The sequence below is a fragment of the Taurulus bubalis genome (genome assembly GCF_910589615.1).
Source record: "Taurulus bubalis genome assembly, chromosome: 13".
Lineage (NCBI taxonomy): Eukaryota > Metazoa > Chordata > Actinopteri > Perciformes > Cottidae > Taurulus > Taurulus bubalis.
The window spans coordinates 15,122,153-15,141,034 of NC_136601.1; the positions used below are offsets into that span (position 1 = coordinate 15,122,153).

General features: G+C 40.8%; 1 protein-coding gene across 1 annotated transcript; it reads left to right on the forward strand.

Annotated features, from left to right (window-relative positions):
- Positions 1-4,019: 4,019 nt before the first annotated feature.
- pdgfrb (platelet-derived growth factor receptor, beta polypeptide) lies at positions 4,020-17,852 on the forward strand (the record flags this gene model as incomplete). The annotated part of the gene is made up of 22 exons (XM_079228436.1): positions 4,020-4,068; positions 4,633-4,950; positions 5,283-5,540; positions 6,203-6,333; positions 6,663-6,828; positions 7,572-7,752; positions 8,503-8,618; positions 8,780-8,903; positions 9,047-9,258; positions 9,952-10,046; positions 10,175-10,307; positions 11,094-11,198; positions 11,507-11,617; positions 12,594-12,750; positions 12,913-13,079; positions 13,507-13,619; positions 13,917-14,039; positions 14,200-14,311; positions 15,612-15,711; positions 15,811-15,916; positions 16,211-16,497; positions 17,705-17,852. The coding sequence occupies 22 exons, from the start codon at positions 4,020-4,022 to the stop codon at positions 17,850-17,852; spliced, it is 3,312 nt and encodes a 1,103-aa protein (XP_079084562.1).
- Between the last annotated feature and the right edge of the window lie 1,030 nt (positions 17,853-18,882).

Genomic DNA, 18,882 nt, shown 5'->3' on the forward strand with positions numbered 1-18,882 from the left:
TTTTAACAAAGACACCCTGGGTCATTTTTTTCCCACAGAGCTTGCCAAAATCTGGCTGTTCAGAGATATGTCAAGAAAACCTGACATCCCTCTTAAAACTAAAAAAGAAGAGTACATTTATTCTGTCCTGTAGCTATTCTAGTGACGTGATTTAGTACATCTCCTAATAGCGTTCAGTGTCAGTGATAGTCTTATCTGAGCTATAATTGTTTGCATTGGAAAGAAGCGACCGCTAAATTTAAGATTTTTGTTTTGCAGATCACAGCTTCCTGTACACTTCAGCAGAGTAAACATCACTGTCTGTGATGCAAGACTCCCTCTGCTGCCTCACTCTGTGCTTTGATGTGGCTTTCCCTCTGAATTGCATTCTGTATGTCTGCATGCTTCTTGTTGTCTTTTCCACTGTCTGGTGCCGTGTGCAGTCTTCTTGTGGTGTGGTGATGGTTTGTCATGCTTTGTCATTGGTCTAATTGGTGTGTTTTTGCATGTTGATAGTTTTTTCTCTTCCTTTGTTCTTGTTTTTCCTCATTCCTGATTGTGAGTATACATCTTTTCCGTGCAGCTTGTTATTTAAAGCAGTTTTTCTCTTTGTAGAAGTGTCATTATGTGCAGATTGTTCTCTTGTCATTGTGGCATCTCTTGTTGTCTTCATCAGTATTTGGTTAGTGCTTGTGGTGGTCTGCTGTGTCACTGATGCATCACAGCCTTACACCCACACAAGGCCAAGAAATTTTCTCATACAGGAAGTCAGAGCTTTCCAGCTGGACATTTTTCTCTCTTTTGTTATAGATTACACTTTCCCCCCTTGTCTAAATTCAACCCCCTTGGGACATACTCAAGAAAACAGTTGGCTACAAATGTGGTTCACAAAGCAGTTCCCACCTCGTCGAGGAGTCCTTCATCACTGCCAGATGTTTACATAAAACATGCAGCTACAGTATATATAGATAATCCCAGAAGTGGGATTACAGGCTGCTGTGGGGTTGTGCGTGGGCTGTGTGCGTCCCGCTGAGGTCAATTTTGGCATTCTTCCTCATTAGCCGGTGACACTTGGAGTGTAGCAGCGTTGTTTATGAAAACCAGCAAGGGTCAACCAGCCACCAAATTCCCAGCATCTGTGGGAATACGTATACAGTGGGATAACAGTTTATCTTTCATGGTGATTACTGCACCATCACTTACATAAACACTGTTTGTTTTTGACCTCCACGATCATTGCAGGATTGTATTTCAAAGATAACAAAGACAACAATAAACATCTGGGTTCGAAAAATGTTTTCAGATAAATCATCTTTAAGACCCTCCACAAAATCCTCAGAATTAGAGCCACTTCACTTGATTTATGGATATCATTGATGTTTCTTACTGTACATTTTCTCAAACACCACTCTGTTGTCTCATACTGCTTTTAATAATTGGGAAAAAAGTAATGCTGCCAAACCTTCACGAGTGTCCTGGCCCTTTTTAACACTTCAATGTGTGTTTATTCACTTTCTTGCACAAAGGCGTCACAATGGCAGAGCACAAAACAGCCATGTTTTCAAATGTGTTGAGCTGCCCTTAGGTGTCTCCTTGCATCAAGACTATGATGTGCTGTGATTTGCATGTTTCTAAATCTTGGCGAAAATCCTGCGATTATGTTCACTCTCCAAACCCTGGCTCCCTTTGGCCCTCTGATCCGAGTCAGCACATCCTATTTTAAGGGTCAGATTCCTTCTCCGTTCAAAGCCCCCCCACACCCATCGGTCAACATAAAACCTCATCGTGTTGCAGTAGCCAAACATTATTTTTCCGTCCTTTTCAAAGACTTCCAAATAAGATTTGAGCACACTGAGATTCTTGTTCAGTTTTCTGCTGATGTAAACGGATTTCCTGCTGTACCTCCTTTAATGTAGCTCTTTGGCTGGTTTGTGCATAAATAGCACGAGCAGCCAACTACGATACGATTTGTTAGTCCTCATGCTGCCAAGTGACACATGCCTTTGCCGTCAACGCATTTGGCTGTTGTCGCTCAAAGTCACATCCCTGACACTGAGGTTACTGGTTCTCATAAGCACTGATGTGTGGCTTCCTCAGAGAACGTTCCCTCCGTGCTGGTTGCTCGGGCCCATAGGGATGAGGTGACCCCCTCCACTGCCGTCATCACCAGCAGGGTCCCAAGTGTATCAGCGGTCCTGGGAAAGTTCCAGAGAAGTACTGTGGGAACGTGAACTGTGCAGACACCAGTGACAAAAAGAGGAAGAGGGGGAGAGATCTGTGTGTGCGTGGATTTAATGGGTGAAGAAGATGGTGGGGTTGAAGTGTAATACAGCGTCCGCCTGAGTGAACAGTGAGTGTGCTTTAGCGCATGCCAGTAAGGATGTGTCTATGTGCGCATGTCTGTGAACAACGGCAGAAAGAAAAAAGTCTCTCTCTCTCTCTCTCTCTCTCTCTCTCTCTCTCTCTCTCTCTCTCTCTCTCTCTCTCTCTCTCTCTCTCTCTCTCTCTCTCTCTCTCACCACTTTTTATTAGAACCAGGAGGCAGGGAGGAAATGGACCAGTCATGTTTTTGGAGCAACTCAAGAGTTTTTCGTTTTGGGAGCGGAAGTGCCAAAGGCACTTAATAATTTAGTGAGACAACGTGTATCTCTGGTTTGAGTAACTGGCTTTGGGTTAGTCATGGAACTTCTTGTACCTCAGGGATCTTTCTTCTCTGTTATTATGTCTCGAAATAAGAAAAATCTGTAACCCTAATACACTTTTATAGATACGCTCTTCAGGTGGTGTTGCCAGACACGTTGCTATTATTAATTGATTAGCGGAAACTGACAGAATTCCTAAGTGTTGTCGATAAGATGGAGAAATGTAATCTGTAAAACACTTATTACATAATGCATAACTATAGTCCAATTTCTTAAAATAGAGATTGTAAAAGGTTATTGCATTATCAAGGAAAAACGTTAATGGGGGTAAGATTTCTCAAGATACATTTCACAATTTTTCCACTACTTCCCTCTCTCATTTCATCCTCCACCCTCGCTCTTCCCAAGCCTCGCTCTTCCGCCCTCTCTCTTTCCCACCCTCTTGCGTACAGGCCTGTGATCCGTCCTTAACTGTTTCCAGACGTCTGTTTTCTGCCAGGCTTATCCCCCATCCCAAACATAATAACAAACCATTCCTCCCCTCCTCAAGCTCTCCTTCTGCCTTCTTACTTGCATTGACTAACTGTGGGTAATGTTCAGTATAGGAGGAAGGTACAGTAAGTATTTGTCACCTTTGACCCCAATAGCTCTTAAATAATGGAAATATCACGTTGGTGTAAAACTTGATATTAGTGTTACAAAACCAAAGCATCCTTTCAAAATCCTGAGTACACTCCTGTGTTAGCAGCTGATGTGAATGCCCTCATTTTCACTTTTGTTTACACCAAAACCAATTAATGGCTCAGCACGGCTCTAGAATAGCTTGGACGCAGCATTGTTGCCAGTGAGCGTGTTGCAAAGCTGCACACAGTAACCCGTTTGTTAGTGGGCTGAATGCTGGTGGACCAGGAACAAAAAGAGCCAGACATTGTTGCTCTGTCCTGATGCAGCGAGGCATCAAATACCTCCAGAGTAAGCTGTATCTGCACCTCCGTGTGCCGGCCAGAAACCATTAAAGAAAGCAGATTGACAGCCCACTAAATAATATGTGTTTCCTTTAGTACAAGCAGAACATTTTCTTTGATTGGAAGCAGATCGTCCTGATGTGCAATGTCAGCTTCCATCTGACGCGGTGGAGCTTATGAGGGCAGGAATCAATCCATCATGATAGATAAAGCCTTGTGCTAACTGTGGTGGTGTTATGTGTTTCTTGGAGTGAAGACAAAGCAGCTTTTACTGCTGTTTTTTTTCTGTGGACAGGATGATCTGTGTTTCTTGAAAAATTGACCGAGGCAATGTGCAAGGCATGGTATTTCCAAAAAGGGTACATGAAGATTAACCAGCGTTGTTATAACTTCTGTTCTTTCAGCAGAATAAAGTGCATTGAAGACTTCCACCATGCGGAGGGTGACGGCATCCACGCTCCATCTGACTGTCACAGTTACAGGTGAGGACTCAATTTCAATAAGCAAACTAAAAATTAAAATCTGTAACGTAGGTTGTTTTTCAGTGAAGCGAGGAGCATGATGCCAAGCTTAGGGGGAGTATTTTACACTTTTTCTTTTTACAACATATCCAAATGAAACTTTATACGATTAAAAGAAAAAAATCAGATTTGCAGTCATGAAAAAGTTCTGCTTACTGAGGAGGTAGACGATTTCAAAAGTTGTTTTTTATATTGACAGTAATACAGTCAATATTTGAAATATCTTAATAAGAATGTATCTTTTTAGATTATTTATTAGCCGTCCAGCCGGTGAGAGAACACAAAAACACAATACTTTGATGTAAAGTACAACGGATGCATTCAAACTGACCTCGACCATTTAAAATACATCTGTCACTGACAAGGCATCATTATCCTCCCACATAGCCACTCCACACAACTCGTATCCTTCATCATTCAGAGATAGAACAGGATCTGGCATGTATTGTTGACTTAACCTTTGACCTCACGCTGCTGCCTCTTTGGCCTCCAACCTGATCTTCTTTCTTGTTGTGCCAACCACAGCTCTCCTCTGTTTCTGCACCGAGCTGTGTTGTCTGGAGATCACACCCGATGACAAAGAGCTCGTCCTGGCTGAGGGCTCCTCTCTCACCCTCACCTGCTCTGGCTCAGAAGACACTAAGTGGGAGTTCAAGACGGACGATGTGCCGTACTTCCAAGCAGAACAAGTTCAAAACGATGGTCAAAGCTACCAGATTGTGCAAAGCAACGTCACATCCAGTATGTTGACCTTGTGGAACATGAGCTGGAAGCACACAGGGGTGTATCAGTGCACCGATCGATACACTGGAGAAACAAAGGAGGTTGCTATTTTTGTCCCAGGTGAGGCCTCATTTAACCAGTTTATTGTAAAAGCTGCCTGATATCAAAGACACAATTAGGCTGACTCACAAAAAGTGACAGAATAATGTACACTTAGAGAAGTCACAAAGCATGCTAAAAAAGCACACAAAAAAATGCAACGATTTGAAAAAACATTTTGCTCACAATTCAACTGAGCCAATTTATATAATTATCTGTTTGTAGAAGACACAGATGTCATGTAATCTAACTGTAAAAACAGGATACTGTACAGATGAGTTATAGAACTGAACACACAATAATTGTTTGATTCGCAATTTAGATAATCAAACGAGTGGTGTTTCTGCCCGTAGACCCTGATGTGTGGTTCATAGAGCGCTCACATGGCATGGTTACAAAGACCAGTGAGGAGAGCACCATCCCCTGCGTGGTCACCAATCCGAACATCACCGTCACCCTGTATGAGAAGGACACTGATCTGCCCATCAGCGGGCTTTATGTTCCTACTGAGGGGTACACGGCGCCGCTGGAGGACAGGACCTATGTGTGTCGGGGAGAGCTGAACAACGAGGTGAAAGAGTCTCAGGCCTTCTACGTCTTCAGCATTGTCGGTAGGTGTTCAGATGAAAGAGTTTGGTTGGAGAAACAACTTTTCCCAAAATAAAAATGTGGTCATTATCGATATCACCCCCCTGAATGTGCTGAAAGTCCAGAGAGTTCACAAACACACACAGAGTTGACCCCTTCAATTTAATCTCAGCCTACACCCAAACTATTTAAGTTTATGAGTCTATCTTTTTAAAGCACCAGAAAAACAACCAGAACATGTCAATCACATTTCTTCAAACCCTTATGCAGCAAAATCTGTAAGTTTCGTAGCCAAAGTATTGTCAGTCCAAAAGTATCAATCATTCCCTTATTATCACATACGCTCTGGTCACATTGCAACTCTCTGGTGGAAGACTTTCTACTTGAGGGTGTGTCGTTTTTTTTTTTTGTGAGGGGATAATTAAGTACATACTGGACTTTTGGTCTCAAAGTGCAATAATGTGCATAGAAAAAAATGTAGAGCTGTTTTGTTTTCTTTTACTTTTGTGGAGCTTTAACATGTTTTGTTCTGATGAGATGAAGAGAAAAAGAATATTAAGTTCTGTGTCAATTTTTCAACAATTCTGTTATTGATTAGTAGTAAAGGAAATTTTTCTCCACAATAAACCATCATCACCAACACCTCTTCCTCCTCCTCTCCCCACACTCTCTCTTCCCGTCTCAGTCCCCGAGGCCATCGACGCCTACATCAATGCCTCAAAGACCATCCTGAAACAGGGCGAACCGCTGACAGTGAACTGCACAGTGTACGGAGTGGAGCTTGTGTCTTTTTCCTGGGATATCCCCAACAGAGAGGTGAGTAGGAGTGGAGTGAACAAGCGCTTTTGTTCAGCTTTCCCTTCATGATCCTCTCTCAGGGCCTCATGACCGAGCCCAAATTGCATCAAGATGTAGAGACACACCTTAATGTCTATCCCCCAGAGAAATGCCACTGATAACATGTGGTGTTGGTATTGTAATAATCTGTTAAACATTTCCTTTTGGGTTAATCTTTGGATCATGTTGACGATGGAAGTTTCAGCTTTTGAGCTTTTTTTCAGATCTTTACTGAAAATAATGTTGCCTACGTAACTACATAATTTCAGGAAGCCTCGTTATGCAGATGTCATTCCTCTCTCTTCAAGGTCGTTGATGTCGAGCCACTGACAGACATCCTGCCTGTCATGAAAATGCGCTCCTACCTGATCTTCCCTCGAGCCACGGTGGCCCACAGCGGACAGTACGTCTGCCATGTCCACGACAGCATCCAAGACCAGAGGGCCTCTGCCAGCATCAACATCACTGTGCTCGGTTAGACCATACCCAAACATGCACACAAAACTAAAACAAACGGATGCTGGACAGATTATTATTGTGTTTCGCTGACACAGAGAAGACTGCTCATTATGTAAACCTTTACAAGTCAAGGTGAAAGAGGTGCTTCTTTTAAAGGAAATGAAGATGACTGCTATTTATTTCTGTTCAACGTGTGAAATAAACCGCTCACATGGTGTGGATGCCCTGAGGGACACCTTGAAAAACCGAGCTTCAAACCAGGGGGGTACAGCAACTCTATATTTAGACTTTTGAGAATAAACACCAAATAATCAAGGATTCATCATGCAGAACTTCTCCTCCTTTTCTCTCTTGACAGTTACTGAACCCGTTTGGGTCTGTTAATGCTTATTCTATCTGCAGCGAGGTGTGCTATGTTTATGAAATCCTTGAATTACTTGAACCGCCATGCTCCATGGAGACTAAGGCAGTTTAGTAGTGCTCGCTGGACATCTCAGTGGAAAAGACAGCTATTGTCTGCAGAAGGTCAGTAGTGAACAGCAGCAGTACTGTCGCTGCTGTCCAGGGAAGTAACTTGAATTTAATAAATAATATAACTAGGCTATAATCAATGATTTTAGATCAACAATGGAGCACATGAATATTTGTATAGGAGAGAGATCGATCATAGTGCTTAACCTGCACAGAATTATATAATAAAGATCGTGAGCAGAAGACATTTACATTAAGTTACTGATGATACTATTTTCTTTCTTCAGAGCGAGGCTTCGTGGATGTGAAGACTGCTCCGCAAACAAATATTTCAGCCAAGCTGCAAGAGAATGTGGAGTTGAGAGTGGAGGTTGAGGCCTACCCTTACCCGCAGGTCCGCTGGAGCAAAGACGGCGCCTCAATCAAGGGAGATAAAACCATCACAACCAGACGAGAGCATGGGATCAGGTGAAACATTCAGCCAAACCCAGTGAAGTCACCTACACACCTTGGAGCAATTGTCTCATACAAGTTTATACATTTAGATAATTAGCTCTGATCCTCTGTTCGGGGGGCAGCCTCCGGAGGCATCCCGCTCTTGTCAGTCACCACTAGATAAGGCCTCCGCAGAGAGAAACACTATACTCTCTAGAGGGCAGGACTCCAATCATTCATCACACGGGAACCATAAACACAAGATACCTGTCACAACTCACAAATGTCTTTCAGTAAAATGCCAAATAATGTTGTAATTGCAGGACCATGTTTTCACATTTCTGTGCAACACACATCAACAGTGAAACATCAGCCACGTGCTCGACTCACATGGATAAGCCTTCTTTTAACAAACATGTTACTCTATTTCTTCAAACACAAATTTCCAATTCGTCCCACTGAGTTCCTTTGAAATACATCTATAAATTAGTATGCCCTCCCAGAAGGAGTGGAAACATGACCACATATCTGATTGGTACTTTATTAACAGAGAGAACATGGGTCTGTTTGCTCAAGATAAACAGGGTGATAAGCAGCTGTTTGTTGCATGTAAAAGTAAATTAAATTAAATCTTTGGCCTCTTGGCAATCATCTTTGACATATTCATGGATAAAATGTTCATCCCTTTGTAACAAAAGGTTGGCAGCTCATACATGTTGTGGGAAAAGAGCGTATACTGTGTATACTCATATATATCTTTTATTGTCTCACCTTCTACCTCAGGTATGTCACTCTGCTCACCTTGGTGAGGGTGAGGAAGGAGCAGAAAGGCCGCTACTCTGTCCTTGTCACAAACGGAGATGACACAAAGGAAGTGACCTTTGACCTGGAGGTCCAAGGTGAGAGGCTGTTTTAAGAATCCTCACAGTGTACACAGTGTGTTCTTGTACATCATAAATTCCTAGACCGACGATTTGAAAGTGCACACGAAAAGTCAAGGACAGAAATGTTTTTTATGCACATCAGAAATGATTAATGTCCGTTGCACCCCTGTGTGTAGTCCCCGCTCAGATTAAAGACCTGACTGACCACCACCTTCCTGGGAAAAGACACTTGGTGACCTGTGTCGCTGAGGGGGTCCCAACCCCGACCATCCAGTGGTACAGCTGTGACAGCATGCACCAGTAAGTCACCCATTCATCACTGAACTGTCACATAACAAACATCGGAGGGCGGATCAGTCACAGAAATGTATTTGACTTTCAAATTCTGTGCGTCTGCTTTGACTTCTTTTGACTCTGTCCGCTGATCTCGTGCCGTGTTGCAGGTGTAGCAACCAAACAGCGGTGTGGCAGCCGCTGATACCAGAGCTGGAGGTGCTGAGCATCCGGACCAATGTGAGCTACAGCGATACCCGTAAAACCAGCCAGGCGCGGAGCCAGGTGACCTTCCACAAGCCCCAGCAGGTCACAGTGCGCTGTGAGACAAGCAACCAAGCAGGACTCATCGACAGGAGAGACGTCAAACTGGTGTCCAGCAGTAGGTGTCACCGCAAGAATGTCACGGTTTAGTGTGTTTGTAGCACTTTGTAATACGTACAAACTATTTAGCATTAGTAAAGCATGAATAAACACTGAATCCATAATTTACAAAGTATGAACCCAAGCTTATTAATCAAGAATGAAACATTTATAACTGTGTTTATGAATTGCATACTAATGAGTGTAATGAACAATGCTTTATAAATGAATTCAGTGTTTATTCATGTTTTATTAATGCTAAATAGTGTGTACTTATTATAAAGTGCGACCAGTGTTTTATAGTTCAGTACCAAAGGACCAAAGGAAGTGAACATTGTATTGTATGCATGTTTATCAGTTTCACTATGTAAATGTGCTGAATACAAGTTATCTAGACAAGACAATTAAAACATGATAATAATAAAACATACACTTGTATCACAGTTGGTTTATCTAAACAAACATGGTGAACAAGAAAAAGTTACATTTTAGAGACACAAGGTACAAGGTTTTAAGAAACAGAAAACAATGTGTATTTGTACTTCGGGCTTTTAGTATATGTCTAACTCTAGCTTTATTTACAGAATTATTGCCAACATGTTTATAAAGGGAAGTTTTATGTGTATATATTTGAGACAACTTGGTTAACTAAATGTTTCTTGTATACAACCTTTTCTTCCTTTAATGCTGTGTGTCCTTTTTCCTGTTGCAGCACTGTACTCCCAGGTGGCAGTATTGGCTGCTGTTTTAGCCTTAGTGGTTATCATTATCATATCTATCATCATCCTCGTTGCTGTGTGGAGAAAAGTGAGACACAAAGTTACAAACTCAACCATCCATATTTTCTTCATAAATCATTTGTGATTAAAAAGTAGAAGCCTTTTATTTTGGTGTTTCAGTTTTGCTCTAGTGTTTGTCGTTGCGTGTGTTCTCAGAAACCTCGCTATGAGATCAGATGGAAGGTGATAGAGTCAGTGAGCCAGGACGGTCATGAGTACATCTATGTGGACCCCATCCATCTGCCCTACGACCTGGCCTGGGAAATGCCAAGAGACAACCTGATGCTTGGTGAGTCCTCATGATGTGAAGCCCATTGAGACACTTTATGTTACATAAGCTGAATGTGCCGTCACTTTATGCATTTAACATTTCTTGAAGCCGAGTCAAAAATAGTCAGTTTAATAATTGGTAGATTTAAATACAAAATGTATTTGTGCAAACAAACATTTGAAATACTGACAATACAATTCATAATTTCACAATTATGTTTGGCTCAATAGGGTTTTATTTGAAATATATTTGATTAAATCATATCTTTGTTTTTCATAGCTCTCTTTTAAGTAGTAGTAGTAGTAGTAGTAGTAGTAGTAGTAGTAGTAGTCTTGTAGTAGTAGTAGTAGTAGTAGTCGTAGTAGTAGTAGTAGTAGTAGTCTTGTAGTGGTTGTTAGTTTTAACAAAAAATTGGTCCATTTCACTTGTTAATCTCAGACTAAACAGACTTAAAGAGCAAAGAAACAAGAGTGTAGCTATCGCCGGGTGACTATAGTGCTGTGGGTGGTTTGGGTCGTCTGGGCGTAGTTGAGGCTAGAATACTAAGTGAGGTTTGTTAAACGTCTTCTTGGCTCTAATTCTTCCTCATTTTTTTATGACGTGTTGTTGGTAGTCAGCTGCTCCGTACAAACAGGACACTTTGATGGTTAGACTTCTGCTCAAAAATCTGGACCATCTGTTATGATCTGCAGAATTGTATTTACATTAATATTTAAATGAACAGAGAAGAATGTCACTTCTGTTTCAGGTCTACCATGTGCCCCATTCCCATTCTATCCTACTGAGCCTTTCTTTGTGTTTCAGGTCGCACTCTTGGATCAGGAGCCTTTGGCAGGGTGGTTGAGGCAACTGCACATGGTCTCACTCATTCCCAGTCAAGCACAAAAGTGGCCGTGAAAATGTTGAAATGTAAGACATACAATGTACAAACACAGTCTAAAGCCATGTGCGTACTTGTGTGAACAATGTGGAGATCCCAGTTGAGCACCCTGCATACAGTAGCTGTCAGTTACTGTGAAACCAGTGCATTATTCCTGCAAGCACAGAGAGAGCAGAAGCCTGCTGAGCTTTAGTTTGGTTGCCAGCTGCGTTGAAGTTTCAACCAAAGGGTCATTGAGCAGTTTGGCATCAGTGTCCTGGCCTCACTATGTTAAGTTCTCCTGTTCTCATACCTGCCTCATAATGCCCTACTTTGATACATCTTTCTCTCCATCCAGCTACAGCCAGGAGGAGTGAGACTCAGGCGCTGATGTCAGAGTTGAAGATCATGAGTCACCTGGGTCCTCACCTCAACATCGTCAACTTGCTGGGAGCTTGCACCAAACAGGGTGAGCACCGGCACCATGCTGTGCAAACAAGCACCCATGATAATGAGGTCATTTATTTTATAGTCTGTTTACGCATTAATGGTACCTTAGATCAGCTGGTAGCATTTTCTTCATGCAAAACCTTCCTGGTGGTTCCGTGGTCTCTTTTATTTGTCTGTTAATTCATTAAATTCATTTCTTTCAATAAAATGTTCTCTAAAGGGAATATCTCACTGAGTTTGAGCTCTGTACAATCTAATAATTACAAATATAAGGTTTAGCATTGTATGAGATGAGTCAAGGAAGACAATTGATATCAACTAATTAACAAGATGTTATCAGATAAAAATCAATTTCCATATAAGATCAAATAATAATAAAACATGCAGTGCTTTTTTGCTTGTTTTTCTCGATATGATTACGTTACAGACATTCTATTTGCACTGTGAGCACATCAGAGAATAAAGCAAGACAGTTACAATTTCATGCCAAGAGTTCAAACATTCATATGGCTTCAGAGGTTGTTGAAGAAAGAAGGAAAAATATAAACAGATGTAAACATGTTGTAGAAATGCTGCTGTCTATGTTCTGGAAACACTTATTAGTTCATCAAAAGATCAACTGTTGCCCCTATAATGCACACCACTGCATGATTTTAACCATTATTTATTCACCGCAGTTATGTAAATGTGAGTTATAGAACTAATAGCAACACACAGTATTAACACACACACACAAATCACATACGTTATAATTTATATATGAACATGTCAGAAAAATAATTGAATAGTATTTACTATTGACTAATTTGGACCATTTCACGCATTCATGTATACTTATTTAATTATTTCATTTTTTGTTGATATTTAAGCTTCATCCAGCATAACATTCGCTTTTAATGTATATGTTTGTTGGATAGAAAGTAAATATACCCTGCCTATAAGGAAATTAAAGTTTGTTAAACCCACATTTTGACTTTTCTTTTTCCACCAATCAGGCCCTCTGTATCTGATTACTGAGTACTGTCGCTATGGCGACCTGGTGGACTACCTGCACAGGAACAAACACAGCCTCCTGCAGAACCAAGCAGAGAAGAACCAAGACGACGGCTACCTCATCTCTGGAGGAAGCACTCCACTCAGCCAGAGGAAAGGGTGAGAAGAACAGATACCATCTTGTATAATGTGTGAGCGTGTGAGTGTGCATGTGCGTGTGTGTGTGCATCTGCTGTCACATATATTAAATGAAATAAATGATGCCATGAAATGGGTTTAAGTCATTTCATCACATTGCATTTTCACACTTTGTGCATCCAGCTACGTGTCCTTTGGAAGCGAGAGTGATGGAGGATATATGGACATGAGTAAAGATGAGCCCACCATCTACGTGCCAATGCAGGAGCATATGGACACCATCAAGTACGTGGACATCCAGCCTTCTCCATACGAGTCGCCTTACCAGCAGGACATCTATCAGGAACAAGGTTTGATTTGTGTTTCTATGTTGATGTCAGTGATGAGTATTGACACTAATTAATTGTAAATTATTTGAAATTCAGTTGTAAATGAAAACCAGCTGAACCCAGGATACAAGGAAGAATGATACACAGTAACCATCATCACCATTGTGTGTGAATTCTTAAACAGTGAGCTTGAAATAGTGCATTTCATGAACACATGCATTGTTTTCTCCTCATAAATCAATGAATACAGCTTGAATTTTTTCCGGTCTTTGATCAAAAAGTACTAACAAATGTTAGAGCATGTGAAGGGCATGCGCTTAATTTCAGGCCATGCAGTCACAGGACAGCCGGAGTTCCCCGAACAACAAGACAATGTCTTCATTCAGTAGATGCTCCTCACCTTCTCTTCTTCTCATTGTTTGTCCTCTCACCTTGTCATCATGTTCAGGTGGCGGCAGACTGGACCTGGCCATCAGTGACTCTTCCATTCTCACCTATGACGATCTGTTGGGCTTCAGCTATCAAGTGGCAAAGGGGATGGAGTTTCTCGCCTCCAAGAATGTAGGATTTGAGAGATAATTATGCTTAATATGTAATTGGTGATATTTTACTGATATATTCCTCTGGATTATGTGGCTTTGTTTCCATTTAATGGGATAGTTCCACATGTTTACCACCTGAGATATACAAGAGGAAATCGATATCACTCTGCCATATTGATACCATGCCTGCACTCCAAATATGAAGCTATGGCGAGCAGCCGATTAGCTTAGTTTAGCATAGAGATTGGAAACAGAGGGAAACCTCTACAACTCACTAATTACATCTTTAATTCAATTTAATTGTATTCCACCATAGTGTGTCCATCGTGACCTCGCTGCCAGGAATGTGTTGATCTGCGAGGGCAAACTGGTGAAGATTTGTGACTTTGGCCTGGCTAGAGACATCATGCATGATTCCAACTACATCTCTAAGGGCAGCGTAAGTGATAAAATCATGAAGTTTAATAAACAAAATACACATTATGCCACCTAGCTTTTGTTGCTATCTAGTTTGAATGCACGTATAAAACATCAGATAAATGCATATAAAAACATGTTTTACCTGTTCGACCGTCTAATGTCTACATTTTTTCATTCAGACCTTCTTGCCCCTGAAGTGGATGGCACCAGAAAGCATTTTCCATAATTTGTACACCACCTTGAGCGACGTGTGGTCATACGGCATTCTTCTTTGGGAGATTTTCACTCTGGGTCAGTCCAAATACACACATATTTAATACACAAAAGAGCCATTAACCCAATTCCAAATCAGAACTGGTATACACACAAGAGGGATTCATCTTTTTTAATTGCTTATGTAGGTCACATTTCACAATTTTCACCTGCTTGACTCCTCGTTAATTATTGAAGCCAAAACAAACAACAGACTGCATTCAGTGTCTAAAATGACATTGAATGCATGCAAAGCAAATTTCAAATGCCATGTCTGATGGAAAGTACATGGCATTTAGTTTGAAGACTCTTATGAGGTCTAAACCCTATTAAGCACAGTCAAGCTTTGAAATCACCATTTCCTCTAAAAAAAAAAGGAAAGGAAAAATAAAACCCTCTTCCCACGATTTTGTAAACTACCATGAAAACAAAGGAGACAGTTTATAAAAGTATTAAAATGATGGAAAACAAACTCACAATCCAACCTCTGTAAAAAAAAAAAAAATGGTTCCTCATCTGAATCTGAATTGGACCTTTTAGATCCTTTTTCCTTACAGACATGCGTCAGAATAACAACTAGAATCAAATGGCCCAATTCTTCTTCTCAGAAAATAAATGTGCATGACTTCAGATTTATGATTTTACTTTTCCAGCCGGTGCATGACTTTATTGATCATCACGTAACTGAACGCCTCCTGTTTTCTCCAGCTAAGATATATCGCAAAAAATCAGATGCATCTTGCACTCGACGGATCTCGAACTAGTAATCCAAACTTTTATTTTCTCCCGTCCATCCATGTAATTCCCTCTACACCTGCATCAAGCTGCTCTAAATGATGACAGCTGGTTCAAAATGCAGCTGCCAGGTTATTAACTAGAAATAGACCTTTGTTTCCCTTCATCGGCTTCCTGTAACAATTTATGAAAAAATGTTTTCTTGTTAATTACAGATAAGGCCCTGCATGACCTTGCCCAGAGTTCCATTTCTTATCTTCTTGTTCCAGATTCTCGACCACTCAGATCCTCATATCTCATCTGTTTATCTTTTCTCCTGCTTTAAATGCAAAACAAAAGGTGATCACACCGTTGCTGTTTTGCTGTTTTGCTGATTTGCTGATTCCCTTAGGGATCGTCTGTCAGCGTCGCTAAAAGTTTAGAGAAAAAAAAACATTGACAAGCCTTTTCATAGATCTCACCCCTGGCATACTTTTTTTCGGTTCCAGTTTGGTCTGTCTCTTTTTGTATTGCAATATTTTTTGTGTGTGTTTTACAAAGTGCTGTATAAATAAAGCTTTCCCTACATTTACTTACATTCTTACTTATGGGATGCTTTCTGCAGGAGGAACCCCTTACCCGGATTTGCCGATGAATGAGTTGTTCTACAGCGCTCTGAAGCGAGGCTACCGAATGGCCAAACCTGCACACGCCTCTGATGAAGTGTGAGTCTTATTGTAAACCTGCCACATTTGTCACCTCTCCAGTAACTCAGACATGGAAATGTAGAATAAAAAATTAACTGCATGTTATCTCTTTTGCAGTTATGACATCATGAAGAAGTGCTGGGACGAGAAATTTGAGAAAAGGCCTGATTTCTCCTTTCTGGTCCACAGCGTTGGGAACATGCTGGCAGACAGCTATAAAAAGGTACATATACAGCTTCTGAACAGTGAGGTTGGACTTTTAACACCACATACTCCTAATCTTCAAATGTTAATCTACTCAGTTAGCCTATCTGGCTGGTTGGGAGGACACTGTGCACCAGTTTGATTCCTTACTGATTCTTAAAGTAGATAGAAAGTGAATAGTGTTGTCAGCTGTGATGTCAAATCCTTTGTGCTCAACATCTCATATCTGCAATCTGCAACCTCAAGCTCATAAACTGTTGACTAATAGATTCAGCGTTGCTGAAATAATAAAACTATTGTTCCCTGGCAACAGAAATACAGTCAAGTCAATGACAACTTCCTGAAGAGTGACCACCCGGCAGTCACCCGCACCAAACCCAGACTCTCCTCCCCCATTCCGAGCGCCAACCCATCCTTCGACAGCCCATCCCCTCATTACCTCCCACCGGACCCTTACAACCAGAGCCTAAGCCCCGGAGAATACCGACAAGAGGCAGACACACAGGAAGTCATAACTTCATACAACGAATACATCATTCCCATCCCCGACCCTAAGCCAGAGGACATTTTCACTGATGTGCCGTCAGAAAGCCCTGAAAGGTACGGAGCCGCTAGAATATATGCTGCAGATGTATGCTGGAGTAGCAAGAAAGATGAGGATGCTTAACAAGAGCAGTGTTTTTTTTACACCACACGCCCATCCATCCAGATGTTGAGTTGACACAATAGCTGCATTATGGTGGCAGACATTTAAACATACATTTTAATAAAAGCCAAATAAACTTCTGACTGTAAGAAATCCAGATATATTTACACATAGAATCACAGTTTTTTCCCCCATAATTTTAAACCAACTTTAATAGTTGTTTAATACGTGTGTTCAATGAGTTTGGGAGTATTCCAACCCTGTCTTTTGGATTTTGAAAGTGATTGTACCGTAAGCATTGCGTGAAGCAGTTTTGGTGATGAGCCAGATGCAGACATGTTACTGCATGTTACGGCACGCTATTGCGCGTTACTGCACATTACTGTGCATTACTGCGCGTTATTGCACGTTACTGCACTTTACTTCGCGTTACTCCACGTTACTGCACTTTACTACGCGTCACTGCGCGTTACTACGCGTTAATGCACGCTACTGCACTTTACTAAGCGTTACTGCACATTACTGCAAGTTACTGCACGTTACTGCACGTTACTGCACTTTACTACGCATAACAAAGCTTTAGTGCCTCCCGCACCATTAGCAACGAGCAGCCGGCTCACCAGCGAAATGTTTGCGAGGCAATAGAAACGCTCCTAATCTCGTATCTCGCACTTTTAACACATTTGAGTTTAAATTACATCACTTATAATCGGCAAAATGGTATACTTTCTTCTTAAATGTATTTAGGATGTTAAATCTATACTGCTTGACATCCTAAAGAATGAAGAAGTGCTCTCACTTGTATTATTGATTACTAAGAACTATTTGGCTGCAAATTGGTTCAAACCAGTCGTTAACTTTAGTGCATGTTCAAAACACAGGAAGTACTCATCATTTCTCTTTACAAAGAGCTGCATTGGGGAAAAACTTATACAACGAGTGAAAACATGAAAGAACAAAGCATTTAAATGTTCTCAAAATGAGTTCGTATTTTCATTTTTTAGGTGTGACTTGTGGTTGCTGGAAGGAAAATGAAGAAATTAATGAAGATATCCGGATTTATTATAAACATTAATAAGTACAGACAGTGTTGTGTATTTCTATGACTCCTATGTGACTGAGTGCACAATGTGAAGTTGTGTTTTGTCTTGCCACCCTCAGCTCTTTGGCTCTGGAGGAGGAGGCCGACTCCATGTCGCAGGACACAGCTGACACGCTCCCGGAAGAGGACAGGCTTGAGGAGACTAGTGAGAGAGACGCTTTGCTGGGTTTTTCTGGGACACCTGAGGTAGAAGATAGCTTCTTGTAGCCACACTCTGAGAAAACATCCCCTACTTTTTAACCTGCCTGAAAAAGGGAACTAGAATGTAGCAAAATTGAGACTCAGAAGAAAATCTTTGTCTTTCCATGAAGGACTCGAAACGGGTTGTCCTTCTTTTAAGTTTTGTATCAAACTTAGTACCTCTGAAACTAAAATGGTTACAAATACTGACCCTGATGTTATCAATCAGTCATTTATTAGACATTTGTCATAATATAAATACAGTACTCTCCTCACCCTCTGTAGAGAATCAGTTTCCAGTAATGTGTTTACTGTATTTTCTATTGTAGCCAGAGACGTATGAGGCCTTATGAAATATGTGCTCTTCTAACTAATTATACACAGTTTAGTTATAGTTTAAATACTGTCCAATCAAGAACAATATGTAATTCCCATATTAGTGGGAATCATTAACATTATCTAGACCACAATCAGCCATGGAAAGTATGAACAAGGATTTAAACTTTATGTTGCATTTCTTTTCTTAAGTACGACCTACAGCTGTACTCACTGTATTGTAATATTTTGCAACATGTTATTTCTAGGACGTGAATTACAGACATGCACTGTTTTACTATGACAAATACTTTTTTTGTATTTACATATGCCATAGTGCCAGACATATTCAGTTATCTTTCTTTTTTTGCGAGAATTATATGAAAAATCTATGTAATTTGTGAATTTTGAATACTTGTTTTGCATAGATTTAATTCATAGCTCTGTGCCATATTTGCACTTTATTTAGAAATATGTGGATATTCATAATGAAGATATAAATAAATAAATATACTAAAGTATAGATTCAAAAGTTAAGCTTAAAATCAACTTTTGACTTCAACATGTGGCTGTTACAGTAAATCAGTTCCTGTGGTGACAGGTGACTCTCAAGGGGAAAAGACTAAATACAGCTTATCACTGCCTTAGCACAAGATGGCACACATGAGTGCCTTTGTACAGACTGACAGATTTTTGCCTTCCAGCTATTGTTGCTCACCGATTATGAAGGTTTTTGTATGGA